The 19,268-nt window shown below is 35.8% G+C and overlaps 1 protein-coding gene across 13 annotated transcripts in view; it reads left to right on the forward strand.

Annotated features, from left to right (window-relative positions):
• Rbp6 (RNA-binding protein 6) overlaps positions 1-19,268 on the forward strand; it is a 1,109,038-nt gene that overhangs the window by 1,081,006 nt on the left and 8,764 nt on the right. For 12 of the 13 annotated variants that reach the window (XM_074128249.1, XM_074128251.1, XM_074128246.1 and 9 more), the window contains 2 exons: positions 5,686-5,945; positions 10,789-10,821. In XM_074128249.1, the coding sequence (XP_073984350.1) occupies positions 5,686-5,945; positions 10,789-10,821 (293 nt within the window). The remainder of the gene's footprint in view (positions 1-5,685; positions 5,946-10,788; positions 10,822-19,268) is intronic. The other variant, XM_074128252.1, reaches the window with a different exon arrangement.

The raw sequence follows: 19,268 nt of genomic DNA on the forward strand, positions 1-19,268 counted from the left end.
TACTCCAGGTATCCCAACTTTTAGGCTCACCAGCACATTACCATTCTACCAATAACATGTTACCAATTCTCTAAATTGCTTTTATTCTTTAATTTATTCAGTAATTGTTACTATTTAATTTGTTCCATTTTTATCGTTACTACTTTATTATTGAACTTAAATTGAGCCAAAAAAAAATAGTAGTATAAAAAAAGAAGCTTTTTTTGCGCTTTTGTCTGTTTGTACGCTTAATCCAAATAGTAGTTCCAATTATTTCTGTCTCTTGATGACCATAATGTTTGTTTTAGATACGTTTAGGTATGCACAAGGACGCCAAAATCCCTGTAGAAGTAATTTATCCCTGTGATCTATTTTTTTAGAACCGAATTGCTCACATTTTTTTTAATCTAAGAAAGCCATGATCAAGAATTAGAACTAGAATATTAGATGGGATGGGACCTACGCCCCACGGCACCGCAGCCGCAGAAGCCTTATTGTGCCAGCCTCTTCTTAGATCTAGTAAGCGAACCCTGCTCTCCTAAAGAGGTTGAGGACTTTCCCTACTAGTTCTTTTTGCGCTACTATCTCCTTCAGCCTCAGCCTTCCAAAGGTTTCATAGCGCAAACGCTCGATTGTAACGCAATCGAATAGCAGGTGAGAAGCCGTTTCCTCCTCTTCCTGACACAATCTGCACAACGGTTCCAAGCTAATAAGCCCCACCTTGCGCAAATGTTTCCAATGCCCCGTGAATAGGCCTGTAATCAGAGTAATCTGATTTCTACCCAAGCACAGGGTCTATTTGGTTCTTTGCTTACATAGCCAAGGCATCATAGTCTTGCTGTGTTTAACCCCAGGACACATCACCCAGTACTTTTCATGCTCTCTCTCCAGATCCAATCTCTGAGAGCCGCACGAACCGAACCCCTGGGGATCCCCAGGACAGGCTCTGGACCTATAAAAGGAGTGTTAGATCCATTCCTGGCCAGATGATCAGTTTTCTCATTCCCTTCAATCGGCACATGACCCGGCACCCATTCTAGCCGAACTTTGCCATGATCTATAAAAATTAGAAATCTTTCTAGACTATAGTAGTAGATGATGTTCATCAAGGAACTCGTTCAACAGTTTTATGAAGAAATTCAATCAGAAAAACTCGTACACTCAGATTTTGGGAAAATATCTTTATTTTTGCATTTTCCCTTAAATTAAGTTTAAAATTAGGGACTTAATTAAGGTAATTAAGAACTTATAAAAGTAAAAAAAAATGAGCCACGAGTGAGGGTAATTTAACCTGCACAAGATTTAGATTTTTTAAGAGGCGGAACAGGACCCATGCCCCAAGGCACCGCAGCCACAGGAGGCTTATTGTGCTTTCCCCTTTAAGTCTAGTAGTTGAAACCTCCCCTTCTAAGAAGGTTGAGGGCTTTCCCTACCAGTTCCTTCTGCGCTATAATCTCCTCTGGTCTCAAGGTACCAAAGATATCTGTAGCGCAGCCGCTCGATTGAAACGCAATCGAATAACAGGTGAGAAGCCGTCTCTTCCTCTTCTTGGCACTATCTGCACACAACGATTCCGAGCTAATAAGCCCTATCTTGTGCAGGTGCTTCCTGAACCAGCCGTGCCCTGTGAATAGCCCTGTAATCAGAGTAATCTTGATTTCTGTCCAAGCACAGAGTCTCTTTGGTTCTGTGTTTTTCACAGCAAGGGCACATGACGCCGTGTTTGACCCCAGGAAGCATCACCCAGTACTTTTCATGCTCTCTGTCCAGATCCAATCTCAGGAGAGCCCGCTCGAACTGCGCCCTTGGTGATCCCCAGATCAGGCTCCAGGACCAATGAAAGGAGTGTTAGCTCCATTCCTGGCCAGTAGATGATCAGCTGTCTAACCCCGCACAAAGTATTACCCTCAGAATTTTCACATAATTAATAAAGATTAGAGAAATTAATTTATGAAATTCATATTTATTAATTTTTTTTTATTCCCAGTTTCATTAAATCGAAATGATCTCAGATTTATTATAATTATTATTTTTTTAATTTTAGGTCCTTGTAAAAATCGAATGGTAGATTTGGAAAATCCAACATTTACTGTACCCACTTAACAAAGAGAGAGAAGTTTCCCCAAAGGAAATTGGAAAAAATGAGAGAAAATTTTGAAGAAATTTCCTACAATTAGCTATAAATTTGAATTTATTAGGCTGTTAGTTAACTTTAAAAAAAAAAAAATATAATGATAAAGTTAATATTAAAAGTAGTAAAGTACAATAAAGATAATTTATAAAATCTTTTTGTCTTTATTTATTTATAAATTTTATGATTTACTACATTTTGATGCTCCATAGAATTACAAAAATTTTAATATTCTCCGACTTCTAAGACTAGTTCAACTTACTTGACTTTAATTTTTTTTTTTATTTTGGGCGCTTTAAAATTACGACTTTAATTGTGTGCAGATTCATAACAGATATATTATTTTTTCCCTGAACTTCCCGTACTTTTACGCACATTTACGATTAAAATGTAGAAGTAATTGCACTTGGGGGCAAACAAACAAAAATGCTGGTAAAAAAATCTGTGCATCAACTTTTTTTTTTGTAAATCATTGGAGAGTAAAAATAGGTAGGGAAAAAATACCACTCAGAGATAGGAAGTTACAAACAAACAGCATTTTATACCATTCCGTACATCGTTCCTGTGTTTATCCATGGAATTAAAGCTTTTGATTAACGTACATGTAACGGAAATGAAATGAGCTTTCCCACCCCCGCTCAACCTTTTTATGTAGAACATACCTTCCGCCCTTGCCATTCTGGTTTCAATATTGATTTGGACTATTTTAGAAAAAAATATCAATACTTTACTTCTAGATTAGCAACATAAGCTGTTTTTGATGTTTTTATACATCATTAAATTTAAGGCAGGTTTTGATTACGTAAATGAATAATTCTTTTTTTAAAATACTATTTAAAATTTAGGCAAGTCCATAATAATATCTTTGATTTTATCCGGTCGTAGCACGCATGTTTCGCTGTAACCGGTTTCGTGCTTTCATCCATTATTAGAGATAGATTTATCAATTTGGTGTGGAGATTAAAATTTCACTTTTGTTTTTCGTATCACCTACACCTGCTGATTCAAGTAATGTGTGTCCCCGAAGATCTATTTTATCGCTCTCTTAGGCTGGAAACATAGTGGCGCGGCGAGCAAAGCGGCGATGATAGCTGCTTCAAATCAAAGAGAGCGACGAGCAGCGAGCAAAGATTCGCATGCACATAGTGACGAGTTTAGACGCGTTTCTCCTTTCGACGAAACAAGATGGAGGAACTATTTTTATATGAAAATTCTTCGTTGAAACTTTGGTATTTGCAGCAGCTTAGTAGTAGGAGCTGCAGTGTACATGACATAAATAAGTCTAGAAATGAACTTGGTGAATTTCGTCACTTGTACCAACAACTTCGGGAGCATCCTGGCAAGTTTCATGCGTATTTTCGAATGTCTATATCAACATTTGATTACATACTAGTCCAGTGTAACCCCATTAATCAAAATCAAATTTTATTGTTTCTGAGTAATACAGACATGAGTTAGGCACAATATAGAAAAATTAACTATGTAGGTTATTTACTAAATACAAATCTGTGTAACCCCATTAATCCTAGCAGTTACTTTAAGGTTAGAAAAGAATAAATAAAAATAAAATAGAAATATATGCAGATAAAAAGAAATTAGTCAATTAAAAAAACACAATAATTTTATTAAATCACTACACCATGATTTGTCGTAAATTAATGTTGTTCATCTGAAAAACTGGAGTAGTACGACGCTACAGAAGAAGGATTGGAGAATTCGTCCTGATCAGAAGTAGTAGGACGTGAAAATGTAATTTAATTTTGCCTAGTATTTAGATGAAAGTTAGCATTAAGGGATTGAGAACCAAATTAAATGTAACAAAAATTACCTGAATTCTCCATTAACTACTAATTGTTAATTAATTTAAACTATTAATTATTAAAAACTATTGTAGCTTCACAAATACTATGGCCCCACAGAGGTTTCTTTAAACAAACTAAACCAATAAATGTATCAATATCCATAACCTTTGAAAAATAACCTTTACAAATTGAGCGCGATGAGAGCGAAGAAATCAAACATGTCATAACGCTTCGCTCTACTCTCTAGAGATAGCGTTGCTCTATCGCCGCTTTGCTCTTCGCTATCATCGCCGCTTTGCTCGCCGCTCCACTATGTTTCCAGCCTTATGAGTGGAAGCGTTGAATGAAAGGTATAAAGGATAATATGTATTTGAGATGAGTGTATATGTGTGTGTGATAAGTGAGTTCCAGTTTGCCTATGGGTTCGCTAAGCCCACAAATAGTTGGGATAAAAGTTAACTTATCTCTGCAGGCCCTTATTGTTACTAAATGAAAGCCAGAAATTGTAGTCATCATCAAGAAGTGAGAATTGCGATGGCTGTGGGACACTTGCATCGGATGAAGGAGATTAGAAAACCTAAAAATGAGGCCTTTTATGAACATGCTGATGAGAGTATGCAGCGGAACAGACTTTTGGGGCTTAGTATTCCTTGTTAAAATAAGTGAAGAACAGTGAATGTTCAAGTTTGAAATGTGAATGTGTTGTTGGTGTTGTTAGACTGGGAATACCCGCAGGGACGCTAAGATCCTTGGAGAAGTGGATAGTCCACTTCCTTCCTACGGGAAGATAGTTGTAGCTGAGTTGCCTCAACCACCATATTGTCCTCCACTTCTTTTATCTCCTTAACAAGGAATTCTAAGCCCAAAAAGTCTGTTCCACTGCATACTCCCATCAGCATGTTCATATAAGGCTCATTTTTAGGTTTTCTTATCTCCTTCATCCGATACAAGTGTCCCAGCCATCGCAATTCTCACTTCTTGATGATGACTACAACTCCTGGCTTTCATTTCTGCTATGTTCTTCCGCCATTTTATAACCATCTTGCATCCATTTTAGCCCAAATAGCCTTTCCTCTATTCATCCACTTCTATGACCTCTTTTTTCTTTCTAATAAATGGCTAAACCACCCGGTGGCATCTATTTCCGCTATCGATTCTCTCATGTCTTCAGTTCTATTTTTGTTGAAATCTTAAACGACTTATAGTAATCTTCGAGCAACTAAAGATATTAATCACCCATAATGTTTCTGATTAGAGACTTCTTGCTTTTATGGACATTGTGGGAGACATAGTTGTGCAACGTCCCCTGAAAATATCTTCTTTATTTTGTAGTGTAGACAACTCAAATTTAAGTTTAACAGTCGAAGATTTCAGTGCTTTTCAAATATCCTTCTTCTACTCAATATTCAAATGATTGATGCTGAAGAGTTGAAAGAAATTAAGTAAACTGCAGAATGCTTCATGATAATTCAGTAATACCGTTGTTAAAGTCTATTGCATTTTTTTTCAGCAGTATGTACGGCTGTGTTGCAGAAGAGAAATCATTTCAACTGCATATTGCGCATCATTAGAAGTCATATTTGTATTACTCTCTCCTGCATAACATTGCATTCTTTTGGTCTCTTCAATTTCTCTTGAAAATGTTTTCATTTCGATAGATTTCTGTTTTATTTTTCTTTTACAGGAGCAAATTTTGGTAAAACTTCTACTCACTCAACTATACTTGGAGTCTACTATACTTCTATACAAATATATTTGTTATCATTGTTGCAGTTATGAACAATTACCAAGCTGCAGCGGCCGCAGCTGCAGCAGCTGCAGCGGCTGGAGGTTTTGGACCACCAGCGTCGCCACATACACCAAGGGCAGCCGGCTTTCCAGGAGCAAATTCACCCGGTCCGGCCATCGATATGTATCCATCGACCACCGCACCTCCACAGGCCGAGAATGTCGGCTATGTGCAAGCGGCTAGCCCACAGTCTTCGGGTTTCCCTGCAATTGCAGTCAGCAGAGCGCCCATTACCTACAACCCTGTAAGTGGTCTTGTACTTTTAACATATCTCGTACGATACATGAAACCATATGTGTATTATTATCGTTATACCCAAATATACAGAAAGTACGTACATAATTCTTGTTTTAATTTTGCAATAGAATTTATTAGTGTCATTAGTTATGCAATTGCTTTATTTTGTCAGTAATTTGAGTTATATTATTGGGACTTGAAGTAAATTTGCAATTTTCGCTTAGAACTTAATCTAGGTAGTGAAGTACTTAGGTAAAAATTATTGATTCTGCTTTCTGATCAATGAAACAAAAATGAGTTGCACTTCAATTCAATATTGATTAGTTGTGATTTTAGTCATTTCTAGTATCTTTTAAGATATTTAATATATTTGATAAAATCCCAAAATTTGTATTAGGAATCGAGTATCAATTATCGAAACTACCAAAGTTGACCAATGGGTAGTACTTATTTTTTTAAATTGTACCCAACAAATCCGACTTGTACCTTTATTCAAATGCCCTCTCAAAATATTCTGAAGAGAGCTTCCCCAAATTATTGATGGAGAATTCGGCAGTTAATGGGTACCCACCATCTGGAGCACAACTCCACCATGTCCTCTTTCAAATGATCTGAAGGATGGCTTTTCCAAGTTTCCACCACCGCTCAAGGGATGTTCTGGAATAGATAAATAGCTTTCCTGGAGTCCGTACCTCCCCATTCACGCAAGCCTTCCTCAGATTTTCCAGTGATGTTTGGGGATCCTAACCAGTGTTGTAAGAATTTGGATGGCTTTCAGAATGATGTGAACTACATGTTGCCTCTCTACTCTGGGTTTTACTCAAGAAAAGTCGGAGTAGATTAGGCTAAACACTTCCGGATGCCTCTCCCAATGCTACAGCGAGACTATAGTCTGCTTTTAACACCTGATAACAACCCAGACAACCCAGACTGGTAGTCCAAGAAGTAGAGGATAGGGCCGGCAGATCGTGGTTAAACACTTCCCCTAATTCCTCAAAACCTTTCCTCTCCAAAAAAAAAAAAGAAGAACGCGCAGGATTTTTGGGGAAATCAAATGCTCTTCCGATCCCAGAGTTAGGCTGGAAACATAGTGGAGCGGCGTGCAAAGCGGCGATGATAGCGAAGAGCAAAGCGGCGAAAACAAACACTCTCTATAGATAGCGTTGCTCTATCATCGCTTTGCTCTCCACTATGCGCGGTCCCATACGGTTAACTTGTGTTTGATTTCGCCGCTTTGCTCTTCTCTATCATCGCCGCTTTGCTCGCCGCAAATGTTTCCAGCCTTAGAGTCAGGACATGCTATTTAATTCCACGGGGGCGCCTTTGGAGGTTTCTTTCTTAACAGTGCCATACCCAGTGCCAACTCCTTTCTTCTGGGCCAAAGTCTGAGACATATCTAAAATAATTAAAATTTCACTTTAATAAATCCAAGGTACCAAGACACTTGATTGATTGATTGCATTATTAATTGATTTTTATTGAAGCTGAAACAATTGTCGCCTAATTAAAATGTTTATTCTGCAAATGCAAACTAGCCAACAAATTACTTGATCAAATTAATTAATTATTCAAATTAGTTCCATTTTAGATAATAAATGCAATTTTGAATAAAAAGAAAAAAATAATAGCGTAAAATGGTGGCCAAAAATAATTTTAAGTAAGAGTTAATGTTGCCCTAAATAAAATTAAAATAATTACTTTTTTTAATTTGGTTTAATTAAAATCAAATTGATTATATTTTAATTGATGTTTTGTTCTGCTTTATTACTTTTATTACGTTAATTGATTGCTTGTTTTTTGTTGAAGAAATTTATTATTTAATCTTTATAAAACGAACTTTCAATTTTTAATATCACTAACGACTCATCAGAGAAATATTACGATTGCGGCAAATTTATGGAAATTGAATATTTGCCTAGAAATATACACGTATTGATGTCTCCCCATAGAAAGAGGTTTATTTTTATTTTTACAAAGTGGTTTTTATTGTCATCTCTACGTTTATGTGAGTAAAATAACATAAAATTATAGATCATTTCAAAGGTGACTTGAAATTTGAACCACTGGGATTTCTTTGGAGAATAATTTACAGGAAATGATATCTTTTGGTGGTTTTCTTTTTTTTTTGTGGGAATCCTTAGGGATTTCTATCCTCCTCGTTACGCGCCTACTTCCTCAAAATTCAATTCTCATTAATTTATTGAGGGTTAGACCCTTATAAAGTCCAATAAAATGAGCCCTCTCTTGAAAATATTTATATTAAAATGTTAAAACTTTCTGCAATTTTTATTTTGAGTTTGACACACATACAGACACACACAAAAAGAACATTTTAATAACACATTTTGGGGGGGGGCGGGAGGGGGAAGGAACTCATGGAATTTCAATACGGTGTATTTCCGTTAATAACGATTTATTAAAAATACTAAAATTAAATAAAGAAATTTTGTAATAAAATATTTCATGTTTAAAATCTCCGAAATTCAAAATTAACAACCGCATTAATTCGCCCGACATTTCTGACAGAAAATATTTTCAAATGTAGATTATAATTCACAATTTTTATGTGCTAAAAAATCCTTTCTATATTAAAATGAAATTTAACGCTTCAATAATTTCACAAAATAATATATTTAATGGCGTTTAAAAAAAGGGTCATGTATCTAATACTGCATTTACAATTTCATTTGCATTTATTTTTTTTTTATATATGTTATATGTATAATTTATTAATCAAACCAATAAATTTCATTTAAATTTTGGGCTTTTCTTAGACCGAAGACTTTCTTGGAACCCCCACACTGGACTTAAAAGAACAGAACTAAACAGACCGCTATCGACTACTTAAAAGACTCTTAAACGATAGATCAAAACTCTCTCTAGACAACAAAAGACTGAATATATACTTCTATTTTGGGAACCCATCTGGATTCCGTATGGAATAGAGCTGTGGGGTTCAACCAAACGCTCCAATCTCGGAAAGGATTCAATCGCTACAATCTAAAATACTTCTAACTATCCTAAACGCTCCATTTTATGTCTCCAACCTTACTATATGTTACACACTGACCTTAATATTCCTTTTATCGCACAAATCGCTGAAAACACGATACAGAAAACTCCACTTCAGCCTGTAATCTCATATAAATCTTCTAGCTCAAAATCTTTCTTCTAGAGCTCTTCCTGACAACCCGGACAAGACGTCTTAAAAGACAGTGGCCTCGTGACCTCGTCATCTCCTCTCAAGTGAAGAGAGTGACTAACCATATAATGTTTTGGAGTGTTACCACTGCGGTAACTTCTCCACTCATTTACTTTTCTACTGTTCACAGTTATCATTGTTACTTATAGCGCTAACGCGCTGATTGTAGCACAATAAACGCAAACAAAAAAAATCAGGATTTATTTGTTTTTCTAATATCCCTTTCTATTTTTGTGATCTCTAAAGTTTTTTTCGAGAATAGAAGGCCCCCAGACTTGATAGTAATGAATATTTCATTTAGCTTCCGCGATAGCTAGAAATAACTTTAATCTGTACAATAGATTATATTTAAAGGAAAAGTAAGTTTAGTGATTGAACGTTAGCTCCAGTTTGTGCTACTAGATTTCCAGGTGGCCCCTCCCCGTTTGCTCCTTAGTTGGGATTTTGTAGACCTTGCAGAATATTAACTAGAGCCAGCAGCTCTCTCTGGAAGACCCTTGAATTTGGTGAATATAAAAAATGCATTTCACTTAAGATCTATAAATAGTTCATTAGATCGATAGATCTGTTTAGTTAACCAGGTCATACTGGTTTTTCTTCTTAGATCCTTTCTTTTGAAAGATTAAATTTATTTGTTGTTTTTTTTTCATTTTGTTTCAAATTGTGTTTCGGTACTAGGTTTCAAAACTGGCCCACTTTTTGCATTTGTTATTGCGCAGGTTACCAAGAAAAACAATTATTCGGTAGTTATGTCCGAAGGAATATTAGCAAAGGCGATGCAGTAGCCTAAAGAGACTAATTAGGTTCATCTCCTCTCATAATAAGTGTGCCACTTAAGTAACTTGGCTGTAATATAAGTAAAAACCTCCGACAAAACAGAAAATTGAATGCCTGGCTGCTATTCCAATAAACCTTCGAAGTCAATACGTATCTCTCAAGATCTGACCATGTTCTTCTACACCAAGTTTCTACTAATATTCATGGATGGGCTTCCCCCAGAGAAATGGCCTGATAGTAAAGTAAAGTAAAGTAATACGCCTCTTTATTTCCGGCGGGGCTTACCGTCCAACTAATCAAATTAGGTGGTCGTAGACGGGGGGGGGGGGCGGAAGCTCCTACTTTACTATAAACTATTTTTTGTAGTAAATAAAAAGTAGTCACACGCGGAATTCCTAACTGAGAATACCCAAACTTGCAAAGCCACGGTCATAATCACTAGATTCTACAACAAATGGCGCCTGATAGTTCTTTCTGGGGCAAAAAAAAATGCGTTAGAGTGAAGGTGGGCTTGCCTAAAGCCCTTCTTAGATCTTTGTGCCAAAAGGTTTTGATTTTACTTTGTAGTAATTTTTCTTTTCTTTTTCTTTTAGTTTTAAATGAAAAACCTTGTAGTAATTTAAAATTGCACCCCAATTAATGTTTTATACTACATACAATACTAATTAAAAAATGTAATATTAAAAGAAATTAAGCTGCACGTGTAAATTACTATTAGAAAAAACATAATACAGTAGTTATTAAAATTTGTTTGTATATTAATAATATATTTTGCTTTTTGTCAATTTGACGTAATATTTTTCTAATCAAAATAAAATGGGAAATCAAAATTAATTAACTTTTCTTTTTTATTTTTAATTTATCCGCTCAGCACAAGCGACTTTTATGGGAGGGACAAATCCACGTAAGTGAATTAATTGTTTTTTTCCCGTAGATTTTTCATATTTTTTTTAATTCAAAAATTAATCGGTTCAATTATTTATTTTTTTTGATTAGTTTTTTCAATTAATATGAACGAATAAATAAATATTTGAAAAAAAAAAATTAATCAATAAAAATTGTCGGAATAAATTCGTAATTGAATTTATTTATTCGTTCATTTACATTTTTTTTAATTTTAATTTTTAATTATTTTGCAAAACGCTTTATTCCAAAACAATTTTTATATTCATTATTTACACATCTTTCCGTCCAGTTATATTATTTTTAAAACAGATATTGGTTGTAAAAAAAATAAAGTTTAAAGTTCCAAAATTGATAGAAAATATTAAATAATATAAATTTATTTTTTTAATAAAGTATTTTTGTATTTCCTGAAAGAACTTTACTCTTTAATTAATATCCGGAAAACTGTTTATTAGTTGTGAATAAAACTTTGATTACTAAAGATCGCGCAACAGCTTATCAATCTAGCCCCCCCCCCCAAAAAAAACAAAAAACTATCCGGAAAATGTGCAATTACGGGCATAAATCTCCTGTCGGTAATCTAGTTTTTTTGGAATTAGAGTTTTCTTCTAGACTATTGTAGGAAAAGTTGGCCTTTTCCGTGAAAAGTCTCCTTAAACAGTTAGCCTATTTTCGATTTTTGTAAAGGAAAAAACTTTTTTCCCAAATCTATCTGAAATTATAATATCCAAAGTTCTGGGGAAGGTTCTTGAAAGATATTTTCATGTTTCTGAGCGTTCGTTTACTCAGTTTTTCTTCCTTTATTGTATCAAAGTCTTCAGCTCTTTGACTGGAGCAGCCACTTCTGGGAGCCCAATAGAAAATCCTGTTTCTCTGAGTGAAGAAACTGATTCATGGCTTCACACTTTTCCCTTGCTGACCATAAAAAGCTAATAAGTCTTCATTGAATTTCATTTCTGGATCAGTTCGTCCGGAGCCTGGGGGGGGGGGGCTTTCTTGGGTTGACCTACTAATCCTTAGAGGAAGCTGCTGCACCTGGTTTATCAGCCACTACCTTTATCCCTTACGATTACCAGTGATCCAGGATAAGGCAACTTGTATTTTTTTTTTCTACCAATTACAATTCAATGCGAATTCATTCAGTTTTGTCTTTTCCAATCGCATAGTATTCTAATTCACCTTGATTTAGATAATTTCTTTCAAGATTATCTGTACACCTCTTCGAACTACTTTAATTTCTCCGGAAACATGCTGGGATAAGGCGCTCTTCGGGTGCCTTCCTCTTCCATAAAATATATCTGAGATCACAGTAATTTCAATTGTCATTATTTAAAAAAAAACAACGTTAAAAGATAATTTCGATAAAAGTAAGACCTACCGAATCTATAATATTTCTCAAGACACCTCTTTTTAGTAAAAGTAGTGGCCGATTCAAATTTTCTTTTGGCCGGAGTTTCATTAATAGTATTAACAATGACACATTATTTAAATAATTATTTGCACGAAACAAGCAGAAAACTGGGTTATTTGTCTAGAAGTGTTCACATTAATTGTTCATTTTTAATTATTACAATTATTTTTGTTAATTTCAGCACGTTGTTTTTCTTTTTCTTTTTTCTATAAATGAAAATTGAAAGAGTAGTTTTTTGGCCACCATTTTTCCCTAATAAGGAGGTTAATAACTCATAATAAAAGTAATAGCTATATTTTATTTATTTATACAAATGTCCTTCCTAATTTTTCTTTTTCGGAGGGCGCATCGTAGCGGGGGGATTAGTAGCGCCTCTCCTAAAATGTTTTTCTTAATCGTAATCGTTACCAAAAAGATAACCAGTAGCCAATAATGTTGGAAAAAGATAGAATGAAAATGAATAAGTATGAAGTAAACAGTATTAAAACTGTCCGGTAGGACAGTTGTATAAGGGTTGATCGTCAAAAAGTGCACGAAAATTAAAAGTAAAGATTTGTGTTTCTTTGCCACAGGATTAATTTTAATAATTTTTTTTTTACAATCACTAAGAAATCCATGTCCTTAAAACACCATAGACATTCATGGATGCAGCCCATTTATTAATTGTCTTTGTGTTCTTATTTTTATTGATCTATTTTTCTGCACAAAAATCTTTGGAAAATTTGAATTATTGAGGCGGTTAAGAATTGAGCAAATACTGTAAACTCTTTGAGCTACTCAGAAGTTACTCAGCCGTTAGTTTAGGGAGAGGATCCTCCTAGAATGAACTATTTGGGACAATGAAATTGTATCACCCCAGATCTTAGATCTGCTAGGTAAACCCAGAGTTTACAACTAATTTTGGTCATCGCAGGACTATATACGCAGTAGAAAGGGGTTCGAACATTTGTAAAGGTTTGCTGGAGCCTAACCGAACCGCGCCTTTTTTATTACGCTTACCATCTGCATGTCCTGACATATTCTAGAGCTGCTTACTTCGGCTTGGAGACTCTTAAAGCACTCATTTGGTCTTAATTGTCGCCTAGAAGTAGATCACTATCCTCTTTTTAACGGAAAATCCGATTTAAGATATCATTAGCACATAGTAAGTAGATGCAACCTCTGCTTCTTCAGAAGATTGTAACATACTTTTCTAGGCCACCCGAAAGCTGGTTCTCGGCTTCAGCTGATAATTTTCTTTCTGTGGTCTTAGAACTAGGCAGAATTTCCCTGCCTATTCAGATCTGCTTTTTTTTCTTTTTTTTTTTTGTGATCCGAAGGTCGTTCTAGGCGGCAGTCAAACAGCTGAATGACGCCTAATTAAAATTCATCCAACTGAAAGGAGTTTCAAGTGACATCTATCTGACTTTATGCTGGATTTAATTAGTAATGGCAGCAGGTCAAGTAGCCATAGCCATAGTAAATCGTGGGATCGGCCTCCGTCAAACCATATCCCACTAGGGATTCCACCTGATCCTAGGTCTTCCCCTTCTTCTTCTTCCCTCAACCTCATACACTGCCTTTAAGATTTTCTCTTCACCCATCCTTAACAAATGCCCTAGCCATTTTAGCTGATTAAGCTCTATAGATTGAAGAATGTTTTGTTGGACATTCAAAACTGTTCTAACGTCCGCATTTCTTAATATTTTTTTCCCCCCTTCTGGATCTACCTGTTGAACTCTACCTGAGAATAGTAAATCCGGTTTGAAAATCTGGATAGCTAAAAGTTGTAGTTTAACTTGATAAGCTAACCTTGCTAGAAACTAATCGAAATAATAAGTTTCATGTCCCTGTAATGTTTAGTTTTTGAGATATTTTAGAAAAGGAGACTATATTCATCTTTGATTTATTTGATTTTACTCAATTTAGCGTTAAGTTTTTTTGTTTTTTTTACTGGAGAGAAGCGTAAAATCATTTTTAGGCTCACTTGAGTAGCTTAAATGAATCACTCGGCTTACTCCAGGAGTAAGTTAGGTTGAGTTTTGAACAGTACCTAGCTGGCCAGCTTGTACAGTTCTGGGAGCAAGGTATGCTATCCCTGCACCAGCGTAATATCAATTAAATTCTGTTGGTAGCGATAGAGAGAGAGAGAGAGAGAGACTGTACTTGTAAGGTTTTAAATTAAAAGAGGCAGAGAAATATATATTGTGGAAGCGGTGGAGGTGGTGGTGGGGGTTGGAAAACAATGGGTTTGTTTTTTGTAACATCCGCACCAGCTGGTGTTTGAGATTATCCAAAGGCTGAAGTCACAACCTCCCTTTTCCCGCCTGGGTCGAGAAACCTGGATGAACCTGGCGAGATTTACCATCTAGGACCTAGGCCTAGCGGTTAGAGAGATAATGTTTTAGATGAGCTACTGCGCTTTACCTTTATTGTTCTGGAAAGTAAAATAAGCTGAACAGACTGAGTCGAGACTTCCACCCTGGGTTGTGGCAAAATTTATCCAGGATCCAAACTCCATGGGTGTACCCACAGCATCCATGAAATGAGAGGTCCCTGTTATTTTTTTTTTTAATTATATTTTTCATCCCTCGTCCCGCTGAATTTCCAACTCTAGCTGAATTCCTCTTACCCACACACCTTCCTGAAGAATATCCTACAATACTCCCCCATTCTAGTAGCTCCACCAGATTTTTGTTTTTACCCACTCGAAGCCTTGGTATTACCAGGCTCCCCCCCATTCTTGTCCCCTACCTACTGTCCAGGTTTTTTTTTTTTTTTTGGTTGTTCGCTCCTCCACATTAATATGAAAAATGTTGTTTTGAACTCTGAATTGGTAATGGAATTATGTAGCTATTTTTTTCTTCTTTTTTTTGCGAAGTCCAGGGTAAAAAAAGAGTCCAGCGGAGGAGTACGGGTTGTCCACTTTCATTTTCACCTTGTTACGCCCGTTTCCATACTCTGCAATTGATTGTAAACCATTTTGCATATATCATCGTACTAGTTGAAATTTTTTAATTAAATTTTCCTTATATTCATACCTTTTTTCCTCTCCTAAAATTTACTGACTATAATATTGTTCCTAAAACAGAAAGAACAATATTAATATTTGTGTCAAAAGAACAATATTAAATTCTTTTAATAACATAATTTACTTGGCCCCGTTCTCTACACAGTATACACAGCAAACATACCTGTACAACCCTCTACACCACTACTCTGTACATATGCAAATGTCACAGCCATACTAGCCACAAGTACACATCCTTCATCAGCTTCATACAAGTTACAGGACAAACTTACATAAAATAGAATTCTGGGGACAAAGAAGTGGCGGATTAAAATGAACCCACAGAAATGCTAGCATGCCACGTTTACTCTCCGGCGGGGCTCCTGTCCACCTGTCCCTCTTCAATAGCAATCCTCTTCCAAAGTACAGATCAGGATGCGCTACCTTCGGCTCTACATAGACAAAAGACTCACGTGGAATCCACATGCTAGACTTAAAAGACAAGCAATGAAAAAAACGTGCGAAACTTCTTTACAGACTATTTGGACGACGCTCCAAATTACCCATTGAACTCAAACGCTTAATATACAACACTATTCTCAAACCTATGTGGACCTACAGACTAGAGCTGTGGGGTTCAGCCAAACCAACAAACATACGGACAGTACAGGACATTTCAGTCAAAACTCCTCCGACAGATAGCTGACGCTCCTTTCTACGGTGACTAACCTCACTCTTCACAACGACCTCAACATTCCCTTTCATTGACCAACTCGCCAAGACTAAATATAAAAAAATTCTATACTACTCTTTCGACTTGCTCTAATCCTCTTGTACAGTCTCTCGCCTCCTCTGACATCCCTAACTATACTCCTCGACGACTGAATCGCCAGTGGCCCCGCGACTTCCTTACTGTCTGAAGAGCTAAACGTCATTATTCTCCTATCTCTCCTCTCTCCTCCTCATATTCTCCTCTTCATATTCTCCTCTCTCCTATAGAGAGTGCTACCGCTGGGCAGCTTCTCTCCTCCTGCTCTTCCCGCACCAGTTCATCTCATTCACCTCCTATTTACTTATTGTATATATCTATACAGATTGTAAATTACAAAATAAATCAATAAAAAAAAATAACAATTTAAATATAATTAATTAATACCATTTTCGTTGATTTAAATCCAGTTAATTACCTTTTAATTAAAAGTATAAAAAAAGTCGTGTGATTATTCCAAACAGATTTTCATTTTTGCTTAAGTTTTACGGAAATAGTGTAGACAGGAAATGGTGGTGTCCAACGTTATTCAAATACCCTCTCTGTATAAATAGCATCTAAAGATAAACACATGTAGATGTTATATATTACATAATCATGATCAAAGAGAGACTATATATATATATATATATGTATATTTGAAGTTCTGAAGCTGATAAGTTAAATCGTTAACCTGGGGTTTTGATGTTTTCAGAGCTCACATTGATAATTGAGTAAATATTATTTATTCCCTAAACCTATCCTAGTATTGATGTTTCCTATCCTAGTATTGATGTTTACTATCCTAGTATTGATGTTTCCTATTCTAGTATTGATGTTTCCTATCCTAGTATTGATGTTTCCTATCCTAGTATTGATGTTTCTTGATAGATTCCCAATATGACCTCTAATAATTGAATTTTCAGTTTTTTTTACTTCATTAATTGAATAAAATGGGTGGATGGAGATAGATATTTTATTTTATTTTTATAGATCTTTATTAGGAGTAATCTTTATTGTCAAGATTTTATTTTCAATTTGATGTAGAAACTCACATGAATTATACTATCGATATCATGTACCAACAGGCTTTTTCCGTCTCCGCCGCCAGTACTTTTTTGGGCTTCATTCCTTTTCCAAGTTATCCAATCTCAAAGACACCATCTTATATTTTCCAGCTCTTCAAGTTCTAAATACTCGATCCATTCTCGTGATACTATATCTCGTTCCTCTGATCTCTATATTCCCTCACACCGTACTTCATTCCTTTTCCAAGTTATCCAATCTCAAAGACACCATCTTATATTTTCCAGCTCTTCAAGTTCTAAATACTCGATCCATTCTCGTAATACTAGATCTCGTTCCTCTGATCTCCATATTCCCTCACACCGTACTTCATTCTTTTTCTAAGTTATCCAATCTCAAAGACACCATCTTATATTTTCCAGCTCTTCAACTTCTAAATACTCGATCCATTCTCGTAATACTAGATCTCGTTCCTCTGATCTCTATATTCCCTCACACCGTACTTCATTCCTTTTCCAAGTTATCCAATCTCAAAGACACCATCTTATATTTTCCAACTCTTCAAGTTCAAATTCCTCGATCCATTCTCGCAATACTAGATCTTGTTCCTCTGATCTCGTATATTCCGTCACACTGTACTTCATCCTTGGACAAATCTTTCTTAATTCGTGCTACCTCTTTCTGGAACTCCTTACCATAATCTGTCCGCCATGCTCCTACCCTTTCCATCTTTAAATCCCTTCTGTTCAGTTATCTCCTTTCTTTTACCAGCTTCCTTCGATTTTTTTGTATATAAATATCTAAAATACAGGCCAAACTAATAGAGCCTCCAATTGCACAAGTATTTATTCTAAGGGGACAATAGTCCCAGGATAATAGATTTATTTTCTTTCATTCATTTACATTCTATGTATAAATTTTTGTCGAACCTTGGAGTTCCCTTGGAGTATGTGGGTTTTTTTCTTGTTTTAAGTTAGCGTTACAGCTAGTAATACAGGAAGGCGGAAGGCTCACCAGAAGGTTGAGCTATCTTCAGAGGCTGAAAACCCATTTTTGAATTAATTCTTTGTGGTTGAGACGTGGGGGAGGAATTCCAAAATTAAAGGAATTTACGTAGATAAATAGCGTTGAGATGTTTGAACGTTGCTATAGTTTTATTAGTGGCACTTCCTCAGAAATCTATTCACTATGACTTCCGCACAATCTTACAGCAACCATCACAGTGCTTTTTGAAACGTTTCCGTCTTTTAACTCGTTTTTTTTTTTTTTTTCACAGAATGGTAAATGATTTTGTTGAAGCACTTTAGTGGTAAAGGCGTAATGTAGGTTAACGAGAAAAACTAATTTCCTGATTACCTCCTTAACTTTAAAGGGTCACTAAAAGCATTTCCAGGTTGGAAGTTGCGTGGGAGGTGGTGGTGGGGGAGGCTGGCTGGAAATCTGCTAACCTGCGATTTCATCGATTTAATTCGGTGCTGAACTGTTCTGAAATCAAATCCATGAATCTTGCTACTGCAATTATTATTATTTTTAACTCTATTTAATTTACAACTAAATTCGATAACCTGTTTATACAAAATTTCTTGGAGTAACTGAATGAGAGCCATCCAACGGTTACCATCATGAGTCGACTAAGACCAGGATGCCATTGAAATGAATTCGAAGGATTCCTTTTTTGTGTCATGCGATCAGGCCATCGACGCGAGAAGAGTAGTCTGAGGACAGGTTGTGTATGAGCGTGATTGAAGTGTTGGGAAAGTTTGGAATGAAATTTGGTGCGAACGGGATTTGGCTAGGTCAAGGACAAAAGAGATTTTATAGGTCTTTGTGGATGGATAGTGGTGATTGCTAACGTAGAAAAGAGCATTAAGGATTGTGCGTAGGATTTTCGATTGAAGAGGGATTGGATATGGTTGAGATTGGAACGCTTAGCTGTATCGTACATTTTAAGTCCGTATGTCCCAGATTGGGGCTAGTAGAGCTGTGTAGAGTTTCTCTTTGCTCTTAAGAAACAATTTGGAACATTTGTTCATGAGCTTTTGATCATTTTCGGTAACGTAAGTTAAGTTCCTGTCACTTGAGTCGGCTATGGAGGTTCCATGTAAGGCATTTCTCAAGGTAAAGTCTCAAAAATGTTGCACTTTATCTGCCGGAAAAAATGAATCTGGTTCAGATAGATTGGAAGGAGTACTGTTAGCCATTAATTTTTGTCAAACATTATGGATCCAATTTTGATTGGAATTACGTTAATTTTTCTGAATTTACTACGAC

Source organism: Rhodnius prolixus, unplaced genomic scaffold (genome assembly GCF_049639745.1).
Source record: "Rhodnius prolixus isolate KJV_2025 unplaced genomic scaffold, Rpr scaffold_9, whole genome shotgun sequence".
Lineage (NCBI taxonomy): Eukaryota > Metazoa > Arthropoda > Insecta > Hemiptera > Reduviidae > Rhodnius > Rhodnius prolixus.